At 36.7% G+C, this 21,854-nt stretch overlaps 1 protein-coding gene across 1 annotated transcript in view; it reads left to right on the top strand.

The window, feature by feature from the left end:
- Positions 1–2,536, top strand: part of METTL4 (methyltransferase 4, N6-adenosine) — a 78,690-nt gene extending 76,154 nt beyond the window's left edge. The window contains exon 9 of the mRNA XM_047087035.1: positions 2,170–2,536. Within this exon, the coding sequence (XP_046942991.1) occupies positions 2,170–2,258 (89 nt within the window). The 3' untranslated portion in view covers positions 2,259–2,536. The remainder of the gene's footprint in view (positions 1–2,169) is intronic.
- The last annotated feature ends 19,318 nt before the right edge of the window (positions 2,537–21,854 follow it).

Here is a 21,854-nt window from a genome sequence, read left to right as displayed (position 1 = left end):
TGATGTCAGAGAGATTATTGCCTATGCTTTCTTCAAGGATTCTTATGGTTTCACCTCTCACGTTTAAGTCTAATCCGTTTTAATTTTATTTTTGTATATGGTGAAAGAAAGTGGTCTAGTTTCATTCTTTTGCATGTGACTGTCCAGTTTCCCCAACGCTATTTGTTGAAGAGACTGTCTTTTCCCCATTGGATATTCTTTCCTTTGTCAAAGTTTAATTGTCCATATAATTGTGGGTTTATTTCTGGGTTTTCTATTCTAATCCATTGATCTATTTGTCTGTTTTTATCCCAGTACCATACTCTCTCAATTATTACTGCTTTGTCATATGACTTGAAATCTGGCATTGTGATACCTCCAGTTTTGTTTTTCTTTTTAAAGATTGCCTTGCCTCCTCGAGATCTTCTGTTGTTCCATACAAATTTAGAATTGTTTGTTCTAGTTCTGTGAAAAATACTGTTGGTATTTTGATAGTGGCTGCATTAAATCTGTAGATGTGTATTATAGACATTTTAACAATACTTGTTCTTCCAACCCATGAACATGGAATGTCTTTTCATCCTCTTGAATTTCTTTTGTCAGTTTTCAGAGTACAGGTCTTTCACATTTTGGTTAAGTTTATTCTTAGATATTTTATGGTTTTTGGTAGTTGTAAATGGGATTGACTGGAAACATTTATAACAAGTCGACTATGTGGTTAGCATCGACTATGTGGTTAGCATCGTTAGGGAATGGACTTAGGTGCTTTGCAGAACCATCTTGTACTGGGCTAGGGAATGGGTTTCTGAGAGCAGAGATAAAGTTATTGAAGGACTTGAGAGACGTGAGTAGAGGGGTGATGTGGGCAGGGAGAAGAAAGCCTCCACACTTCCAGGAATCTAATGTGGATGCTCTCCAGATTATCTTGTTCACATTCCTTCCTATATAGATAAGTCAATGAAAGATGATTTAAACATGGGAATAAGTTAAGACTACATCCTAGAGAAATAGGAAAGGGTTAAGATAGTAGAAAGGAAATAAAAGAAATGCGTAAGAAGCTAAAAACTGCAAAGGGAAAGAGAAAAGAATTAGGATAAGACAAGTTAAAACTCCAGCAGTAACATTAATGATTTTAACATGAAATAAGGACAACTAGAAGTTTGTACTTCCAGTTATAAAATAAATAAGTCACAGAGATGAAAGGCACAGCAAAGGGAATATAGTCAATAAAGTTGTAATAATGTTGTATGGTGACAGATGGTGACTCGACTTATTGTGTTGAGCATTGAGTCATGTTTAGAATTGTTGAATCAATGTTGTACTCCTGAAGCTAATACAACATAGTATGTCAATTGCATTTCAATAATAAAAAAAGTGAAGAAAATGAAATAAGGACAAAAGTAAAAATAAAACTGAGTTAAAGTTAGATGAAAAGCTGAAACTGAGGCACATGGTAGATTAAATAAAAGAATTGAGAGATAAAGTTAAATAAGTGATTTAACAGTTCAACATGTGAGTGAGGTGACTAAGTAATGAGTTGGTAGAAGTAGTGAATGAGCAGGAAGGAAATGGAGTCAAAGCCTTCAGTCTTCCTGCTGAAGCAGATGACCTTTGTTGCTGGGAGTAGAGAGGTCTGAGAGCCTGCTCAGCAACCCCTCATTGGGGCAGACAGAGGCCCTTTCTAGTTTTAGCGTGCTGTCCTCTTCCATTGTCAGTGGACATAGCAAATAAAGCAATATAATCTGATCTCAGAAAGCACCTGGCAATTTCTTTTTTTTTTTTATTGTTTTTTAATGTTTATTAATTTTTGAGAGAGAGAGAGAGAGAAAAAGACAGAGCTTGAGCAGGGGAGAGGCAGAGAAAGAGACACACACAGAATCCAAAGCAATCTCCAGACTCTGAGCTGTCAGCACAGAGCCTGATGGGGGGCTTGAACCCATGAACTATTAGATCATGACCTGAGCCAAAGTTGGATGCTTAACTGACTGAGCCACCTAGGCACCCCAGCAATTCCTTTTTTGATACTTTTTAAAAATAAATAAATGTTTACGGCAGCGAGAGGAATCTAGTGGCATGCTAGGAAATATTTAAAAACCACCTGTGGGGATGAGGAGAGGGGAAAGCCTGGGACTGATTTATTATGTTTGCCAGTTTTCATTGCAGATGTATTCCCACCATGACTGATTTTAGGTTACCAGTCTGATGGCAGCCAGCTGTACCTGAGACTGAGGAGTTTCTCTGGACATAGGAGTAAAACTGAGACAGTTCTAGGCCAATGAGGATAGTTGGCCACCCTAACAACTTGCAAAATTCCTGAAAATACAACAGTTAAGAACTAGTGCAAGCCATCTACAGCTAGAAGAAACAGATTGACCGCGCCTGAAGACCATACTTGGGACCTACCTGGGGAATGAATCTCAGCCTGGCTGTTGCCTGCTACAGAACAGAGGGCTGGCTTCCACTGTCAGGAAAGCTCCAGCCATACCTGAGGTTTAGCACCTGTGGGTCTAGAGCATTTATAATAAACTGCTGATTGGCCAACTGCTGTTGTCCTTAGACTGCCTTTCCACTTAGGGCCTTGGTTGTGGGCTAGCCTCCAAGCCCAAAGACCAGGCTGCCAGTTTGAAGCTTCACAAAGCCTTTGACACCATCCAGGGTTGTAGTTTGTCCCAAACGAAAGCAACTGGACTCCAGACAATCACAATATACCTTCCATGACTGTTAGCCTTCCTCTGGGTACCTGTCCTTTCCAAGTGATAAGCATCTGCTTGTCTCTTTCCAAGACCTTTCCTTTGCCTTTGAACCTGCCAAGTTCTCTCGCCTCTTCCCTTTTCCTAAAGGCCAGTCTCTCTGTGGTCTGGATTAGGAACCCTCTCTTGTATATCCTTTATATACTTTTATCATAGCACTTAAGATAGTGTGAGTTGATACATAATAATTGCTCACTGCTTTGTTTTTATTATTACCGTTTATTTGCATATTTCTTTTTCCAAATTATAACTCCTTGAGAGCAAGAAGTGTAACAGCTGTGTCTTTATATTCTAACACTTAGCTGTAGTGCCTCACACATAATATGTACATTATAAATGCTTGCTGAATGAATAAAACAACGAAATAGTGTAAATAAAGGGATTTTATAATCAGTGTATAGAAATATGCCCTACACACTTTAAATTTTATTTTTATGTTTATTTATTTATTTTGAGAGAGACAGAGACAGTGTGAGCAGGGTAGGGGCAGAGAGAGAGAGAGAGGGAGAGAGAGGGAAGCCCAAGCAGGCTCTGCACTGTCAGAGCAGAGCCCAACGAGGGGCTCAAACTCATGAAACCATGAGATCATGACCTAAGCTGAAACCAAGAGTCTGATGCTTAACCAATTGAGCCACTTAGGTGCCCCTGCCCTACACACTTTAATAAGGGGATTACCTAAAATGGGCATTTCCATATGGTAATACCAGATCATAAATCTGACTGTGTTTTTAAGAAAGTGTTAAATTATAGTTATTTCCTTGTTTTGTTAGACTGGTAAGTGTCTGATTTTTGTTAAGAGTTCTGGCAAGAGTAGTAAAGGCACTAAACTTAAATTCACCTTTGTGTAAAACTGATTAATGCCAGGAAACGAGGGCTTGCTGTAAAATTTTCCAGGTTCCTTTCTTTCTGTCTCTAATATAATTTTTATCTTAGAGTAGTTCTTTTTCATTGAATTCCATTTTGAAATGCTTTTGACTCTAAAAAGCTAATTTATCTTTTACTACATTGCCAAAGAATTTCTGAAGCAATTTGACTCACCTTGGGGCCAGGTTCAACATCAAACTGAAATCTTTTTAATGATAATACTATTTTCTCACATGCTTTATGGTCCTTTAGAGTATCATCATAAAAGTATGTAATCTTCAAATGTATCTTACTGTAGGAATTTCCTTTTAAATTATGAAAAATTGGATCAACTTTACTTGGATTGATTCTTGTAGGGAATGTAATAATGAACTTAAAGTATCAATATAGAGTTCCTAGATTCCCCACCTAACCCTATTAAAAAAATCTTGGCAATGCTATTTCCATTTGTATTTGCTTCACATAAGATTATGTGAAGGAAAATATTAACAGTTACAGTTGAAAAATACTTTTTTTCTGTACTTCTCCTTGAACATGATTTAGCTGTATTAAAAAGTGTGACAGGAAAAATTCCAAAGTTTCTGTGTGACATATTTGTGCTTTCAACTAAATAGAAGAAAGTGGGGAGTAAAATGTGTATCTTGCCCTATTCTTCTTTGAAAGGGACTATAATGCTGAATTGAGGTGATTAGTATCTGTTGGTGGCATTGTGACATGTGAATCAAATGCTGTTTTGTTTAGACAGTGCTGGGATACTGTCTATACCATCACTTTCCAATAGTACTTTCTGTAGTGATGTTCTGTATCTGTGATGTCAAACAGTAGTCACTGTAGCTATTGAATATAGTCACAATAGCTCTTGAATGCTTGAAATATGGCTAGTGTGACTGAGTAACTGAATGTTTCATCTTGTTTCATTTTAATTAATTAAAACTTAAGTCATGTAGTCTAGTGGCTAATTTGTTAGACTTTCAATTTGATTTCTGATTCCAATTGCAAAAAAAAAAGTAATTTGAGTTAGAAAAAAAAAAACATGTTAAGTTTGCACAGGTTCTCTCTGTCCCTGTGTAATTGACCCTGTTAGGATGTTTTTGGAGAGGAGGCAGTATATATTATGGAGTGGGAAGGCTTGCATCCTCATCTGGCTATGCCATAATTTAGCAGTTTGGGCATATTATCTCTCTGGACCTTTCCTTGCCTGGAAAACAAGGAGTCATTTGGTTTTTGAATTTATATTTAACATTGGGATTTTTTTTCTTAGGAACAGCCAAACAAACTGAGCAGAAACCTCAGATAAGACAGAGGTGAAAGGGGTGGGATGGTTTTGGGCAGCAAAGTCCTATTCATTAAGCCATCCCTTTATCTTTCAGTAACTCCCAAGCTTCTCTACTATGGTAGAGAGCCCAATGTGCAAAGCTTTGGAGTGGATGGAGTCCAGAGTTCTTTCTAGCTCTGATAAAGTATGGTTTCTATAAGGTGGAATAAAGTTTTCTTTTCATTGATATCATCTCAGAAGTAATAATTCTTCAAAAGCCAGTCTTTATATGTATTTTGACCCAACTCACCTTATTAAAGTTGAGTTTGAGAGGTACTCAGGGCATTCAATAGGGAGAGGTCTCTGTTCTCTTAGCTCACCAAAAATGAAACTAAAAACAAGAGCTTAATGGATATAGCAGATAGGGGTGGGTCCAAATAGCACTTGCATGCAAATTTTAAAAAATAACCTTTTAAATTTCCTCCTTTGTGAATGGATTTATCATTTTGGTAAATTAAGGACTGAGTTTCATAAAAGAAAACATGATTGAAGTGGTTAAATTGGTATTATAGTGGCTGATTGTGGTCTTGATGTGGGCTCAAGGAACTCATGCTTGCCCCTCTCTCCCTGCTAGGGAAAAGCAACTCAGATCTGGAATAAAGTCCTCAGGTGTATACAGCTGGAGTGTGGCGTTGAATGTGGCATAATGGGGAAAGTTTGACAGGGAGGTACAAAGAGGTTAAATGTACTTTTTTCACATGATATTTTTTTGGAAGTGGTAATATATTTTGGGTGTCTTCCTTTTCCCTTCCTTTCTAGTGTTCTCTCTTCTCTCCAGAATAACTGATAAAAAGGGCTTAGGGCTACTTCCCTTTCACTTTCACTCTTGGGAAGTCTAGTGCTAGCAGGCACTAGGGTAGGGCATAGAGGAAATGTGGAGAGTCTGACTATAGCCTTGGCTGACAAACTAGTTTTTGTATTTATACATGATCTGTCCAAGCTCACCCAAATAAGAGAGGCCTTAGGGCTTAGGACCAGAAACATGCTGTTAATGATTTCTGATGAAGTTAGGCAGTTAATAAAGGAATCAGGACTTGAGAGATTCTGTCAGCCTTTCCATGTGTTAAGACTAAGAAATGTGTTTGATATTAATTGCACTATGATTTTAAACATACTGATGGGAAGGATGGTTTGTTGTCTCTGAGAGCACAGTGTTCTATAGCAACTTCAATGCTCTGAAAGCTTTTAATTAAATAAAATTTAGGTTTCCTCTCTAGACATTCTTAAAATTTAGCAAGTGAACAAACATAAAGGGAGAAAAATGAGAAAAAAAAAACCTTAAGTTAAAAAAAGTCAAGCATTTTGATTATGCTTGTATACAACAAGGCTCAAGGTTGTTCTCTTCTGTTAAATACATTGGGACAGCTGAGCCCATACGATTTTCTCCTTCCTCCTTGACTATTCCTTTTTTGGAACTTTAGTTCCTAGCACAATTAATATGGGAAAACTCATTGAATAGGTGTTTAATATATTAAACATAGATTTTTTTTGGAATTTGATTGGATTATTTACATTAAAGTTGAAGATGTTTGTAGGGATGACAGATCTTTGATGGAATGAGCCAAAATTTTAGTTGCCAAATATTGAGAGACACTAAGAGGTCTACAAAACTTTTCAGTTTACAAAGGATTGCTACAGACAGTGTCTAATTTTTCCTCACAATAACTGTGTAGGGTAGATATTATTTCTCTTTTACTTATGTGGCCCAGGGAAGTTAAGTGATTGTTTACTGTCTTATCTCAAATGGAAGAGAGAGTTTTCCAGAAGGAGAGGATTAACCAAAGATTTAGAGCTACACAAATATTGAGGAAGATGTAATTTTGCAATAACATTCATGGCTTTCTTGAAAGAAAAAAAAAACCATTCAGTGGAGCAGAAAGATTGTAAGACAGGTATAGGTGGGCAGATTACTGAGAGTAGATACTCATATTTTCTTCATGGGGAAAAATCTTTTCTAAGCAAAATAGTTTTCTTCCATATTTATGACTGGAGAAAGTTAATGATTTTAATAACTCCACACTGTTCTGTAATATTAGCTCAACTGTAAATGCATAGTTTCCAAATAATTTATAATTTTTTAATTATTATTTTTTAATGTTTATTTTTAAGAGAGAGTGAGAGAGAGAGAGATGGAGTGCGAGTGGGGAGGGGCAGAGAGAGAGAGGGAGACACAGAATCCGAAGTAGGCTGTAGCCTCTGAGCTGTCAGCTCAGAGCCCAATGCGGGGCTTGAACCCACGAGATATAAGATCCTGACCTGAGCTAAAGTTGGACACTTAACTGACTGAGCCACCCAGGCACACCCCGAAAAATTTAAAGTTGCTAAAGTGGTAAAACTTGTAATACCTGGGGAATATTAGTCTTTTTTTTTTTTTTCATTTAGAATTAATTATTTTTTGAAATCTTTAAGGGCTACAAATCTGTGCCACATTTCTCCGAGGTAGTAACAAGCATTTACTAAAAGACATATACAGGTAAGATTGTTATTGAGCGAAATGTACTTTAGTTAGGATGTTTCTGAATTTCTTATGTCGCCACTCATGTTTTTTTATGTAATTTTTTTCCAGTGTTCCACAGTTTATTGCTGAAATATCTGTGGAAATTAATATTATAGAAAACTTTATTCTATGAATGTCAAGACATTTCTGCTTAAAGTTATACAGCTGTGGGTGCCTGGGTGGCTTAGTTAGTTAAGTGGTCAAGCCCTGCTTGGGCTCTGTGCTGGGTGTGAAGCCTACTTTAAAAAAATAAAAAAAGTTAAAAAAAATAAATAAAAGTTATACAGCTGCTCTTGTTCTGATAGTCATATACCACTGCCTCCCAATCACCACCCCCCTGTCCAAATATAGCAATGTGTGCACTTACCTGATAGAAATGTAGTGTGCATAGGGATGGAATGAATATCAAGAGCTTATCCCCACCTCAGTGAAATGTCAAAGATTTCATGTGTTGATATACGTTATTTTTACTTTCATTATATCCTTAGTATCTTACTTATTATTTTAATTGTTAGAGTTTGCTCTAAGTTCATAATCTATGACATAATAGTTTTGTACCTACCCAAGAAAAAGGGCCTGAAAAATGACATAAGAATATTTTAGAAGTTTCCTCTTAAATTTTTCAGTGTATTGTGATAAAGTGGGAGATATGATGATAGGGTATTATGTGGCACTTGGGTCAAAAATCTAATGCATGCATTAATTCAACAAATATTTATGATACACCTGTTTATCAGGCACCGTGCTATGTGCTAGGGATGTGGTGTGGAACAAGACAGACACCGTTCTTGGCCTCCTGGGCTTAGAATTTACAGAGTATAGAATGGAAGCATACTGATTGGAAAGTTACGTGTTAAGGTAAAAGTCAAACAGGAATCCTGTGAGTTTGAGTATGAGGACAGAAGAGATCTCCTTACTGTCATTTTGCTTTGCTTCTTTAAAAGGTTGCCAAAATTTTGGTTACTTCCATTCTGACATGGGCCTCACCCTCATCTGACAACTCAGTGCCCTGGTGCCTGTAATTTGCTAAGGCATAAAACTTTTTTTTTTTTTTCCCAGCCAGTGTTCAGTTCAGAGCCCAGAGCAGGTCAGTTCTCTGTAGAGATTTCTGCCCGTCCTGCAGTAACAAGACAACACTCAATTCTTTACTCTGTCTCAGCACAGTCACCTGTGATGCATTCCAGTCAGAACTATGCCTAGCTAACCTCACTTTGCCTCTAGCTGTATCATCTTCCCTATCCCTGAAATGTCAGCCCATTCAGGCTTGTCGTTTCCAATATGGCTATTCTAGCCTGGTTTCGTGCTGCAACCTCTTCCTTTCAAACCATCCCCCACACTGCCCTCTGTCAGTTTTTTCCACTGTGCCTTTTGGAACTCCTGTATGTTGGAATCCTCCAGACTAACAGGGCTGCTCATAATTGCAAAGGGTTTCACAATTACAAACGGAGATCATTGGAGTTCAATTCATTAATTTGCATAATCAGTCATATGTAAGTTTACTGCTGTGGGGCTGAAGCTGAGTCCAAGATGCTGAGAAAAAAGTGATTTTATATAGATAGGGAGAACGTTGGGACAGTCTCCTCCATGAGACTTGACTCTTAGGAAGTTATCTTTTCCTTTTATGGGAAGCACATGGGATGCCTGGACTGTGACCATGAGCTGCTTTGTGTGAGGCAACCAGTCTTTGTGCTGTTATAAAGAAACAATAGGCCCCAAATGGAGTCACTTTGCCAAGCCCCACCAAGACTTAATACCTAACCTAAAGGCAGTATCAGCCTGTCCCAGGAGCAGATTTTTAAATCAATCAGCCTGGAGTTTCCTGATCAGCATAATCTACTCATTTACCTTCCATGTCCCACCTTCCTTCTGCTTATAAAAGCCTTCCATTTTGTACAACTCCTCATAGCTCCCTTCTGTTTCGTAGGTGAGATATTACCTATTCATGAACTGTTGATAAAGCCAATTAGATCTTCAGATTTACTCAGTTGAATTGTTTTGTGTTGTTTTTTTAACAGTGCCTTTCCCAGACATGGGCTATATAATCAATACAAGAAAACGTGGAAGGTCTACTTACCTGCTAGAAACCCTTTCATTTAGCAATCATGGTTGTTTGCCTTACATGTTTCCCTAGGTAGCCCATGTAAGGTAAAGGAAAATTATAACTAGCAATGTAGTTCGAATCATAACTTCCTGCTTGAGTGAGAAACAATGTGATGGGAACAATACTCTCTTCCGACCCTGACCCTGCGTCTACTCTCTGCCCTGCCTTGATAAGACTGTTGTTACACCCATGGAGGCTTAACTCTGTTAAGTTCAAGGACCATCCCTCTGTCACCAAAACACTCATTGCCAAGTGAGTTTCATCTCTCAAACCCAGGAATGGTTTACTTGGTTGTAGACTCTCACCTTCAGGGAGAGGTAGGAGTTGTACAGGTAGTTCTACTGGGCCCTGCATTTAATAAGAAAAAGAGAGTGAAATCTTTTGACAAGTTTTATCTTTTATATAATTTCTTTCTCATGAGGATCCAAAGAACCAACACACAGTCTGGACCAGAGATAGGATATATTACTAATTTTGGAAAGCCCTTAGGATACCTTGCCATTTTCTTTTTTTTTTTTTTTTTAATTTTTTTTTCAACGTTTATTTATTTTTGGGACAGAGAGAGACAGAGCATGAACGGGGGAGGGGCAGAGAGAGAGGGAGACACAGAATCGGAAACAGGCTCCAGGCTCTGAGCCATCAGCCCAGAGCCCGACGCGGGGCTCGAACTCACGGACCGCGAGATCGTGACCTGGCTGAAGTCGGACGCTTAACCGACTGCGCCACCCAGGCGCCCCCCTTGCCATTTTCTTAAATACTCTTCTGGTTTGCCTTTTAATTTTAGTTATGGTATATTTTGATATAGAAACACTTTAATTTTTGTTTGTCACATCACTTTTATCCTTTGAACTTTTGCTTTTATGTTTAGAAACTCTGAAACTCCTAATACTACAATTTAGGGGTCTTAACAGAGCCGGGGACTCTAGCATATGACACCCTTCATTTTGCCTATAAAAACCTTTGTCCCTTGTAGCTGTGAAGAATTCTTGGTTGCAAATGACAGAAACCACCCTTGGCTAACTTAAATAGAAAAGGAATTTATTGCAAAGATGCCCAGTACTTGGAAGGCTTGAGAACCAGACTCAGAAAATGGGCAAGAACCAAGGGAAGCTGGGGCAGCTACTGCTGGAATCACAGCCCAAGTGCAGTATTGGGTCAATTTGTTTAGGGGGCTGCCACTGGCTCCAGTCTACATCATGCTACCATGGACTATCAGCCACCCATGTTCTCTAGTTCAATAATAACATACATGTGGTATATGCGGAAATTAATATTTTAGAGTTAAAATAATACCAAGAGGTTTTATGTTTGTAATTATTACCAGCTGCTGTTTTTCAAATTGACATACCTGTCTATTTCTCCCTGGCCTACAACCCCCCTACCTCTGTTATGCTGCCCAAATTGCCAGATTAGAGCAGACCAAAGAATACATTGACATGACAGAAAATGGTGCCTTTAAAGATAAAGTGAGTATTGGGAGTCTTTTCCTACCCTGTTGTTGCTTGGGGGATATCATATGTTGGAGTATTTAATGTTTACAATATGCCTCATATCCTGCTTGTCATTAAAGCTGCTGCCTGTGCCATGAGGAATTTCTCAAGTTGGCTGCACGTTTACATGCCTTACATGACTGCCTTAAGGTGGAACGCGGGAGATGGAGTTAGCTGAACCTAGGCTACATGGGAGTGCCCTCTTTGCAGGGGCCAGGGCACTGCCTCTGTCCTAAGATTCGGATACTGGAGGGCCAAAAAGAAAGAAATCTGCACTATAGACCTGGCTTTCCTCTAAAGTCCCCACCCCCTTAGCATCCTGGCCAAGTCATTGTGCTCCTCCTTGGTATTCCAAACCACAGATCTGGATAGAGTGAGGGGAGATCAGCATCCATTTTGTCCACTTCAAAACTTGTGTTCCTCTTTTCATGTTGTACCTCCTTGGGGCTTATGCCAACCCTTACACCCTTCGAGTTGGGGTTATTGACTAACTTGCCTTGCCTGTACGTCGATTAGAAATATCACATGGCTCATCTTCCTGAGCACTGCTTTTAGTTCTGCCTTTGTCTGGAGTACTGACTTTAGTATATTTATTCACTAATCATCCAGCACCAGACTTTAAAAGATTTTTTTAAAATGTTTATTTATTTTTGAGAGAGAGAGAGAGAGAGAGGGAGAGAGAAACAGAGAGCATGAGTGGGGGAGGGGCAGAGAGAGAGGGAGACACAGAATCTGAAGCAGGCTCCAGGCTCCAAGCTGTCACCACAGAACCTGATGCGGGCTCGAACTCACGAACTGTGAGATCATGACCTGAGCCTAAGTCGGACGCTTAACCAACTGAGCCACCCAGGTGCTCAGCACCATGACTTTACAATTAAAGTTGATCTTGCAGCTGAACTTACAGCTTGCAAACAACAGAAACCACCCTTGGGTAGCTTAAACAGAAAAGGAATTTATATCCAGTACTTGGAAGGTTTGAGAACCAGGCTCAGAAAATGGGCAAGAATTAACCTCCATTTTTTAGCCTATAGATAACTCTTAATATGTTAAACTGAATTTATAAACTAGTCCTTCCAAATCTGCCTCTTTTCCTGAATTCTCTTAGTTAATAGCATCACTATCCTCCAAGTTTCCCAAGCCCGAAATCAGTGAGTTATCCTGAATCCGCTCCCTTTCTAAGTACTTCACACACAATCTAGTTACGGTAGTTACCACCTTCTTAAAAAATCTCTTGAGACCATTTCCTGTTTCTTTTTGTCTTATTACTGCCTTAGTATAAGTTTAGATTTCTTTTCTTGTGGTTAACTGCAATATCCTTTTAACTGGTTCCTGTTTTTAAAATGCATTCTCTTCAATCTATAACGACATGGCAAAGTAATCTTCCTAAAACAAATCTGATTATTTCATTCCTCTGCTGAAACCCTTTTGTGGCCTTCTTAGCTCTCAGAATAAAAATGGAATTCAACTCTTTAAGATAAAAGTCTGTCTTTGATATGACCTTTGACTATTTCTGTAATTCAACTTTTATATCTGCTGTAAGGTATATTTTGCTCCAAACATAGAGTTATCTAGACTGGGCTTTTACTCTCTCTGCTTTCCCATCTTCATTCCTATTAATGTTTTAAAACTTAATTTGATTGTTGAGTAGTATGTTTGTAGATAGATAATATTTTGATATTTTTACAATGGGCTTATGATCCAATTCGGGGTAATCAGAGTCATTTTCTGGGACTTTTCTGGAGTGGGAAAGACTCTCTTTTGCTTTTCAGGTAAAGATGCTGCTAAGATGTGAACCTGGGGCTTCTATCATTTGGAGGAACTCATTGGCAGAGATTGAGACCAACATCTAGGGAGAAGTAGAGCTAAGAATGGGAGGAAGGGAATATGAGAGAATGAGAAAGCAAGTCTTGGTGACATTTTGAGCCCTGGATCTGGTGTGTGTAATGTTAGGTCTATTACAGTCTTTTCCAGTTATTAGCTGATAAATCCACTCTCCCTTTTTCTTTCATTTAAATTAGATTGATTAGCTTTCATCACGTCAGACCAAAAGAGTCCATGGAGGTGCAGTAGAATTAATAAGTTAACATTACTTATAAACTTAGTCTTTACAATTTTGGCTGTAGCTATACATAGTATAATTTTGGCAGATGCTTTTCAGGGGAAACGTACTGCTTTAAGCCTACATAAAGGAGGCTGTACTTAAAAGGGTAACTTTGAACTCTTTGTACTTAAAGTTAAGACTTTGTATGAATTAGTATTGGAAGTAGACACATGGAAAATGTAAGAATTTTTAAAGAAAGTTTATTTGTAATCTTGTATCATTTAACCTAATGGTTCTCAAATCTGGGTGTACAGTCATCTGAAGAGCTTCTAAAACTGCAGATCCGTAGGACCTCCCCAGACTAAGTAAATCAGAATCTCTGGGGCTGGGACCCAAACATTGGTATTTTTTAAAAGCTCAGTTTCAACTTTTAGTAAGAGTTGAGAACCAAAGACCTAACGTGTTTCTGTTCCTTGAGGAATTCAAGTTACCTACACATGGATTTTTATTGATCTCTTTTCCTCATTGTAATTTTCCCCATAATGGGCATAACATTAAAATCTAGTTTCTGGCTTTTGTGGTGTTTTCTAATTTGGGATTTCTATAAAACTGGCCAGGGACATACGATTAGGCACTGCTCATCTTTAATTTTGATTTTAATAAAGTGGCTGTAAATGTGAATCTCTGTGTAAGTTCTCTATGTTGTCTTACTGAGATTTACATTTTTCTCAGACTTATCTTTGTAAAAGCTTGCTTTAAGGAAGCGATACTAGAAGTAAGAAGATAACTTTCAATAGTAAAATTGATGCAAAAAGAAACCATTAGAATGATATATTAAAATAAACACAACTTATATCATTAGGAGTATGATATATAGAACAAAAAGATTCCTTGGATTTTGACGTACATTTTGGTCTGTTTATCCCAAGAGTTTGATAAGATTTCCATGCTAAAAGCAATTGCTGTTTAAGATGAAAAGGATATTTCGATGATGTATCTGATTTAAAGGCAGACATTTTTCTTAATTTGCAATTTATGATATCTGCCAGTTGCCTTCGTGTGTCACACACACGCACACACACACACAGACACACTTCAACTGTAAGAGCATTTACATAAATCCACAGAAAACAATAGACAGTAAGAAAACAATGTTAGAGAAATGGTAGGAATTAATTAAAATTGCTTTATTAGTTAATCATATAAAAATTTAACAGAATGGTTTCTTGGTGCTTAGCATTGATCTAAGGGCTAAGAGGGTTACAATCCTGATCATATGAAATTTGCAATCTAATTGGAGAGATGAGACAAAGCAGAAAAATTAAATAAACTTGCAGGGTGTATATGCGTCAGTTTTAGTCTGCATAGTAATGACGATAAGTACTGCATCTCAGATAATGGAGATATACACAAAATAAGCTTCCTAAAAGATGTGAAATGAAAAAGACTTTTTGATCTTTCTCTGTGTATTTCAGTACCCTGTAGTGAGTCTTTAGTTTCATATTTTTGACCACTTCCAAGTCAGAAGCAAGTTCCCTTGGTGGCCAACTTTTGTTTTTCTTGGTCTATCCTTTATAGAACATTGTTTAGAAAATTCTGTTTGGGAGTGTGAGCTGATAGATTTTCAAAGGGTTCCAAAATTTAAGATTTTGCGTTGGATTTTGTTTGTTCTGATTTCTTAACCTCAAAATAGAAGGTAGTGTGAGCGTGGTACAGGTATCTTGGCTCCTAGTATGGCGGACTGGTAGTGAGTAACAGGGCTCAAATCTAGAGTCTTTGGGGAATATCAAATTCTTTTAACCTATGGGCTCTCATGAGCTTATTACAAGTAGTCAGATATTTTAGCCTTTCCTGGGGATTTCTAGTTACCCTTCCTAATTTGTCTTAGCTCTGGTTGGGTAACAAACGACATTGTTGGAGTCATTTGTGAGGTATGTTCCAAATAATGAATAATTGCCTTTCCCACACATTAGAGTGCTTATCCCATAAAGATGGTATAGTCACACATTACAATTCCAAAGTTGGAGAGAGAGGGATGAAATGTAAATAGTTGCATGTATTTGTGCTTGTGGGGGATGTGTCCTAAATGAAAACATCATTTGACTTGTGTTGTGCTAGGAAAAGGGATACAAAACAATTGCTTTAGTATAAAGATAGAGCTGTTTCTCTCTGGTCTCATCTTTCCTTATTGGGAAAGAAAGATTTGTTTTTGTTTTGTTTTGTTTTGTTTTGTTTTAGTCTTCATCTCAAAACCACTTTTTTGATGACTGGTCAAAATTGCTTTCTTTTCAGCCACTTGAACTCCAATTCGATTAGACCCTTTCTCCTCAGGGCACTTCATCCTTATAAAAAATCACCTCAGATGCCCTCACTGTTTAATACTCCACCCAATTGTAATAACTTCTTACTTTTGTTTTTCTCCTGAAGATCTCTAGCTTTCTTTAGGAGTTTGCCTCTCTATTTTCACTCTCTGTGGCTTTCCATTTTGGCTCCTCATCTCAGAATCAAATTCTGGTTTGTTGTTTCAAATAAGTATTACTATATCTATTAACTAATTACGTTTCAGTTCCTCCAGCTTCAGGTAGTTTGGGATTTCCTGAGTCTCTTGATTTGGAGAAAGGATTTTTTTTTTATGTTTCCACTGCAGGTATTTAATGATTGAACATTCATATAAACTTAAACTTCAGAAGAGCAAATAGCCTCAACATAAGTATAATTAAGCTTCATGGTACCTTAGTGAAGAAGGGAGAATAAATAACCAGGGAGGCTACAATCGTTTCCTCCCAAGCCTGATTAAAAACAAAGTTTTAAAATGTTAAACTGGTGCTAATCTGCATGACTGCTTCAGGTTTCATTTGAGGAAGAATTGTGGCTGCTAATATTCTCACTAAAATATGTGAATCTATTTACATAATCAGAGCCCTATGGGATGGAGCTTAGATTTAATATGGTTTTGGTGCTTATGTGTTTTCCAGTACATTGATTAATACTGTCCTCTGAAGTGGAACCCAATCAGGGGTAACCTGCCAGAGGACTATTTTCTAGAAATTTCAGCTGAACTAATATCTGTGGAAATCTTAAGACTATAGAAGAGTTGATGAATATACCACAATTAAACTTGCTTTGTGAATTGAAGAATGGGGCAAAGGATAATGAACATATTGAAATGATTCCACATGTTTTATGTATGACACATTTGTAATTAAAACAGATCCTCAAGGTAAGTTTGTATATACTAATATAATAATTTCAAAAAAGCAGAATACATTATTAAATATCTACAGGGCATATTTCCCAGTTGGAGAATGTGAAAATTTGGCTTGTTTTGCTACTTCAACAGTTGTTTACCAGAAACTAGAGATTGAATGTACCAGTAAGCCGTATTTGTTGGGCAATCTGTTTCATTGCTCAAATCTGTATCTATATATGTGGATATCTATATCTACTTATATCTCTATCTATCTCTATGTATCTATGAGTGCATCTTCAATATATAATTTTCTAGTTATACAGTTATAAATAACTTTAATTTCAGTCACTCAACTAAACATTAACATTTATCCTAATTTCCTCAGTCTTGCGAAGATCCTCTGAGAGCTTTAACAATTCAGCAGTTATTGTACCTGGCAGCTCTAGGTCATGGCTTTTGCAGCCAGGGTCATTTTAGGGTTTAATGGGGGATTTAACAACCCCATTGCTGTTTATAAATGATTGTTACAACCTTTTCTATCATGGGATCTTCCAAACAATCCTGTGAGGTTGGAATAAGTACTGTTTTACAAACTGTTTTACAGAGGCAACTGACATGTTCCATAGACTTTCATTTTTAAGTTATGAGTAAGGGTTGATTAACCAATAATCTATTAAGTGAATCATTGCAATTGACTAAAATTTGGTTTTCATGAGGAAAATTAATAGGTAACTAGAGGGCTCTAAGTCAGTATATATGTGACTAAAGAGTCTGGCTACTATGTATTTGGTGAGTTTACAAAACTTCTATTGTACTTGTTCCCATGTAGATAGTTGCAGTTCCCACAATGTCAAGTAAAAGCACTCAGTTATCCCTACATCATCCTTGTTTTCTTGACTGTGGGAATGATTTTAGTTGATGCTCCTTTGTCTCGTAATTATGAGTTACTGTTAGAGTATTGTGAGTTGTTTGATTAACTTTACACTGTAGGATGTTTGCATATTTGCAACAATGATATTTGTGGCTCTTTTTATCAAAATAGATTTTAAGGTAAGTTATTACTTTAAGGTTACTTTTATATATGTGTTTTAGTGGAATATATATAATATATTTATATATTATATAAAATAAGCAAATTTACCTTTAGGTAAATATGTATAGTATGTTTTATTGTATACATAAATGTATGCCAGCCACTAAGTTGTATATGCAACACTAAGTTGTGTATGCACAGATGTGAACCAGCATACTTGTATATTGAATGAAGCAGATGTACCCTATAGTGAGAATGGGTGAGATGGATGGGCCTTGGGGTCTTTGGCATTCCTTAAGTGAGCTGTGTTAAAAAAGTAAGAACCATCTATTTTCAGGAGTCCTAAGTTGGAGAATGACAGGAACCTGCTTGTTTGGCATGTGGTTATGGGGACTCTTGGGGTATACTTCCAATTTCCATAAAGACCATGTTGATGTCACGTATTTGTAAGAAGAGAGTAGGACTGTTTGCATAGAATCTGGCCTTTTGCTATATGATTATGTGGAAATGAATCACAGTTGTGTTGGCCAGAACCACCATTAAGCTTTGTATGTGAAATGCATTAAAGAATTATTTTGTTTCTCCCCTGCAGCTATGATTTCTTATATATGTGTAAAACTCTACAATTAGAGATTTGCCAGTCTAATTCTTTTCTGAAGGGAAAATTGAGCCCTGGAGACATGAAGTGATTTAAGACCAGAGAGGCTGAGATAGAACCAGTGATCAGAGCTCCTGATACTCTCAGCCTAAGGTGTTTTTTTTTTTAATCTAAATTTTATTTCTTATATAGGAAATATATCCACATGGTTCAAAAATCAAAAATTACAAAAGGGTGAGGCAGTTAAGTGTCCAACTTCAGCTCAGGTCATGATCTCATGGTTTGTGAGTTTGAGCCCTGCAACAGGCTCTCTGCTGTCAGTGCAGAGTCTGCTTAGGATCCTCTGTTACCCTCTCTTTCTCTGCCCCTCCCTTGCTTATGTGCTCTCGCTCTCTCAAAAATAAATAAACATTGGGGCGCCTGGGTGGCTCAGTCAGTTAGGCATCTGACTTTAGCTCAGGTCATGATCTCACAGTTTGTGAGTTCGAGCCCTGTGTCAGGCTCTGTGCTGACAGCTCAGAGCCTGGAGCCTGCTTCAGATTCTGTGTCTCCCTCCCTCTCTGCCCCTCACTTGCTCAGGCTCTGTCTCTCTCTCTCTCTCTTTTTGTCTCTCTCTCAAAAAAAAAAAATAAATTAAATAAAAAAATTAAAAAAATAAACATTTAAAAAAATTAAAAAAAGGCTTATAATGAAAATCTCCCTTCCCTTCCATTCCATTCCTCAGACATTCATTTCCCCTTTTTGGACAGAAACAATGCTATCAGTTTTGTAAGTATGCTCCCAGAAGTGTTTAATGCATGTACAAATAAGTATATGTGTAGATACTCTCCTCGTCTCTTTTTATCCAAATGGTAGTATACTCTTCATATGATTTTATACCTTGTGTGTTTTTTTTAACTCAGCATTTGAAATCACTTCATATTGTTACAAAAAGAGAATTGTCATTAATTTTTATGGCTATAGAATATTTCTTTGAATAGATATATCATTTATTTAATCAATCATCTATTGATAGACATGTAGGTTGTTTCTAGTCTGTGCAATAGCAAATAATGCTGCAGTGGAATATCTTATACATATATAATTTTATACATGCTTGACTCAATTTATATGATAAATTCCTAGAAAAGGAATTTTCTATGTTTAAGAGTTGATTACCTGGTATATATTGCAAAATTGCACTTCATAGAAGTTCAATCGGTTTACATACCTGCCAGCAATATATAATATTGCCCATTTCTCCATACACTTACCAACATAGTGTATTATTAATTTTTTTGGTTGTTGCCTATCTAATAGTCAAAAAACAGTGGGTGAGTGTTGCTTTAATTTGTACTTTTCTTATTTCGAGTGAAGTTGTACATTACTTTATACATTCCGGAGCCTTTTTCCTTTCCTTTTCTGTAAACTGTCTGTTCATATATTTTGTCCATTTTCCTTCTAGTCTGTTGGTCTTTTCCTGATCAATGTTTTTGAAAGTCTTTCTAAATTAGTAACCTTGATACACTGTCTGTATTTTTTCTCAGTTAATCTAACTATTAGGTGCCCAGCATCAGACTAGGACATGCTGCTTACTTTTGAGAAAGATAGTAGAAACTTGGTTTTGAATATATGTAGCAAAGTTAAGAATCTTTTCTCCCTGGTTACATTTGAAAGAGTTGAGAAATCATTAGAAGAAAATCTGTGTAACAGTACACTATAATAAGAGCCTGTTTCTGGTTGGTTTATTGATCAAAACTGCTGTGGGTCTTTGGTGGGAGAAGCCTTCAACGGTGTCACAATGAATGGAGACAAATGAGCATTGAAAAATCTGCAGCCACCTGGAAAAATAGGCTCCTCTCTTCTGGGAAACCTCTAGTTTCTTAAAGACCCCTATTTGCAACTGAAAAATATGTCATTCTGTAGTGTGTAGATCTGAGTGGTTAAGGTTTTAGCCAAAAATATTTGTTCATTTGAAAATAAACGATAATCCTCATGTTCAGCTTTTTAACTAACTCTTCAAACCCTTTGTGGTTATGGATTTCAGTGGTAAATGGATAGAATGAGAGCATCAAGATTTTTGGGCGATACCTCAGAAACTGAAAATGAAAACATATACAGTTGACCCTTTAACAGCATGGGTTTGCACGTCTACTTATATGCAGATATTTTTTAATAAATACAGTACTACACTATAAATGTATTTTCTCTTATGATTTTCTTAACATTTTTTTCTCTAGATTATTTTAAGAATACAGTATATAATACATATAACATACAAAATATGTATTAATTCACTATGTTATTGGTAAGGCTTCTGGTCAATAGTAGGCTATCAGTTGTTAAGTTTTGGGGAGTTAAGCTGTACATAAATTTTCCACTGTGCAGAGGGTTGACGCTCCTAACCCCTGTTTTATCTAAGGGTCAACTATACAATGAGGAAATTAAATTTGGTATTATAGTATTTTCTGATACCTAAGGCATATTAATTATAACTAATAGTTTGTATAAGAAAGCACGGAATTTTTAAAAATAACATCAGGTAAACAGTTATGATTAGGTTGTCAGAGAGGGAAGTATAGAGTCTCTCTTGGTGACAACTAGCTGGGGACTGTATCCAGGGCATCAGTGGTATTAATGCATCAACACATCACTGGCATTGGGGTGTCAATGGTGCATCCATCCCAACAGTGGAGCAGCCAGAGCAGGAAGGAAAGGTTTAATTTATATTAAGTAAATTTTATTCACATTAAGAAATACAAAGCATTTTAAAACTTTGGATAATATAGCTATGTGAAATCTATTTCAGTCCCTCAAAGAATATACCTTGGTTTTTTGCCTTCATGGCCTTGAACATATATTTTCTCTGACTTAAATCTTTTCTGTCTTTGCACTTCTCCTGTGTTTGTCCAACCTCTACTACTCATTTTACAAGTCTCAGCTTAATTGTCCCTTCCTTCTAGAAGTTTCCCTGACCCTTTTATGTATGGATTCAGTGCACTCTGCAGTAGTTTGGTTCCGTATTCTAACTGCTTGTTACTTGTCTGTTTTCCTGACCAGCATATAAATTCCCAAAGGCTAGAATCCATTTATATGTATTATTTTATCCCTTGGCACATAGTAGTCTTCAAGAAATATTTATTGAATGAGTAAATGTGGAATACATTTATTCAAAATTACCTAAATAGTGTGTTATGATTTTGGTTAAAAAAAGAAACTATGGTTTAAGTTACAGACATAATAATTTTTTAAGCTTCATGTAATATTTTTAATGAAGATACTATGTACCCTAATCTCCTGCAATAAATTACCAAACGTGCAACCGTGAAAGATCAAACTAATATTTATGTTATTTATAATATTTATAGGTATTGATTTACTAGTGTGTTACAATCTATCATGTCCAGTGGGTTCTAGAATATACTTTTCTATTTACAGTACTGTGCTTTTGTAAGTATTGTATTGTAGATTTAATGATGAAAACTGAGAGGTATTTTGGTATATATGATATTAGGAGTGTAATACTCAGCATTATAGAAAAATCTAATTGTGGTACTGATACAGTGTCAGTTTGGATCCTGTCAGATTATTGTTTTTTTACAGAAATTTGCCTAAGAGTAGGCATCTAGTAGGTGGCAGAAACTAGATTGGAGGTACAACCAATATGTGCTCAGCCGAGGTCATTTTATTGTTTCATACAATTTTCCTGTTCTAATATGGCTCTTAGTGATGTTATTGAATAACTGTGCTGATGAATAAAAGATATGAAAGAATGGATACTATTTTTGGGAGAACAAAGTACAATACTGTAACATATGATATAAAACAAGTGAAATATATAAATTTTTTATAGTTATCAGAATGTGTTTCGTAGCTAGCCAAGAATCCAATTGTTCTTTATTCTTTTAAAGTAGTGTCTTGAGAGTACTTTACTTCCTTTAAATTAGTTTATTGTATTATTGGTAAAAAATAATGACTTTTACTCTCTTTTCTCATTCAGAGCCTGAGTCATGATCA

The sequence above is a fragment of the Lynx rufus genome, unplaced genomic scaffold (genome assembly GCF_022079265.1).
Source record: "Lynx rufus isolate CCGP_SWC_20201006 ecotype Redwood Valley unplaced genomic scaffold, mLynRuf1.p SCAF_22, whole genome shotgun sequence".
In the NCBI taxonomy this organism is placed as follows: domain Eukaryota; kingdom Metazoa; phylum Chordata; class Mammalia; order Carnivora; family Felidae; genus Lynx; species Lynx rufus.
The sequence above is the reverse complement of the archived record's forward strand: the minus strand, read 5'-3'. Positions and strand labels throughout refer to the sequence as shown.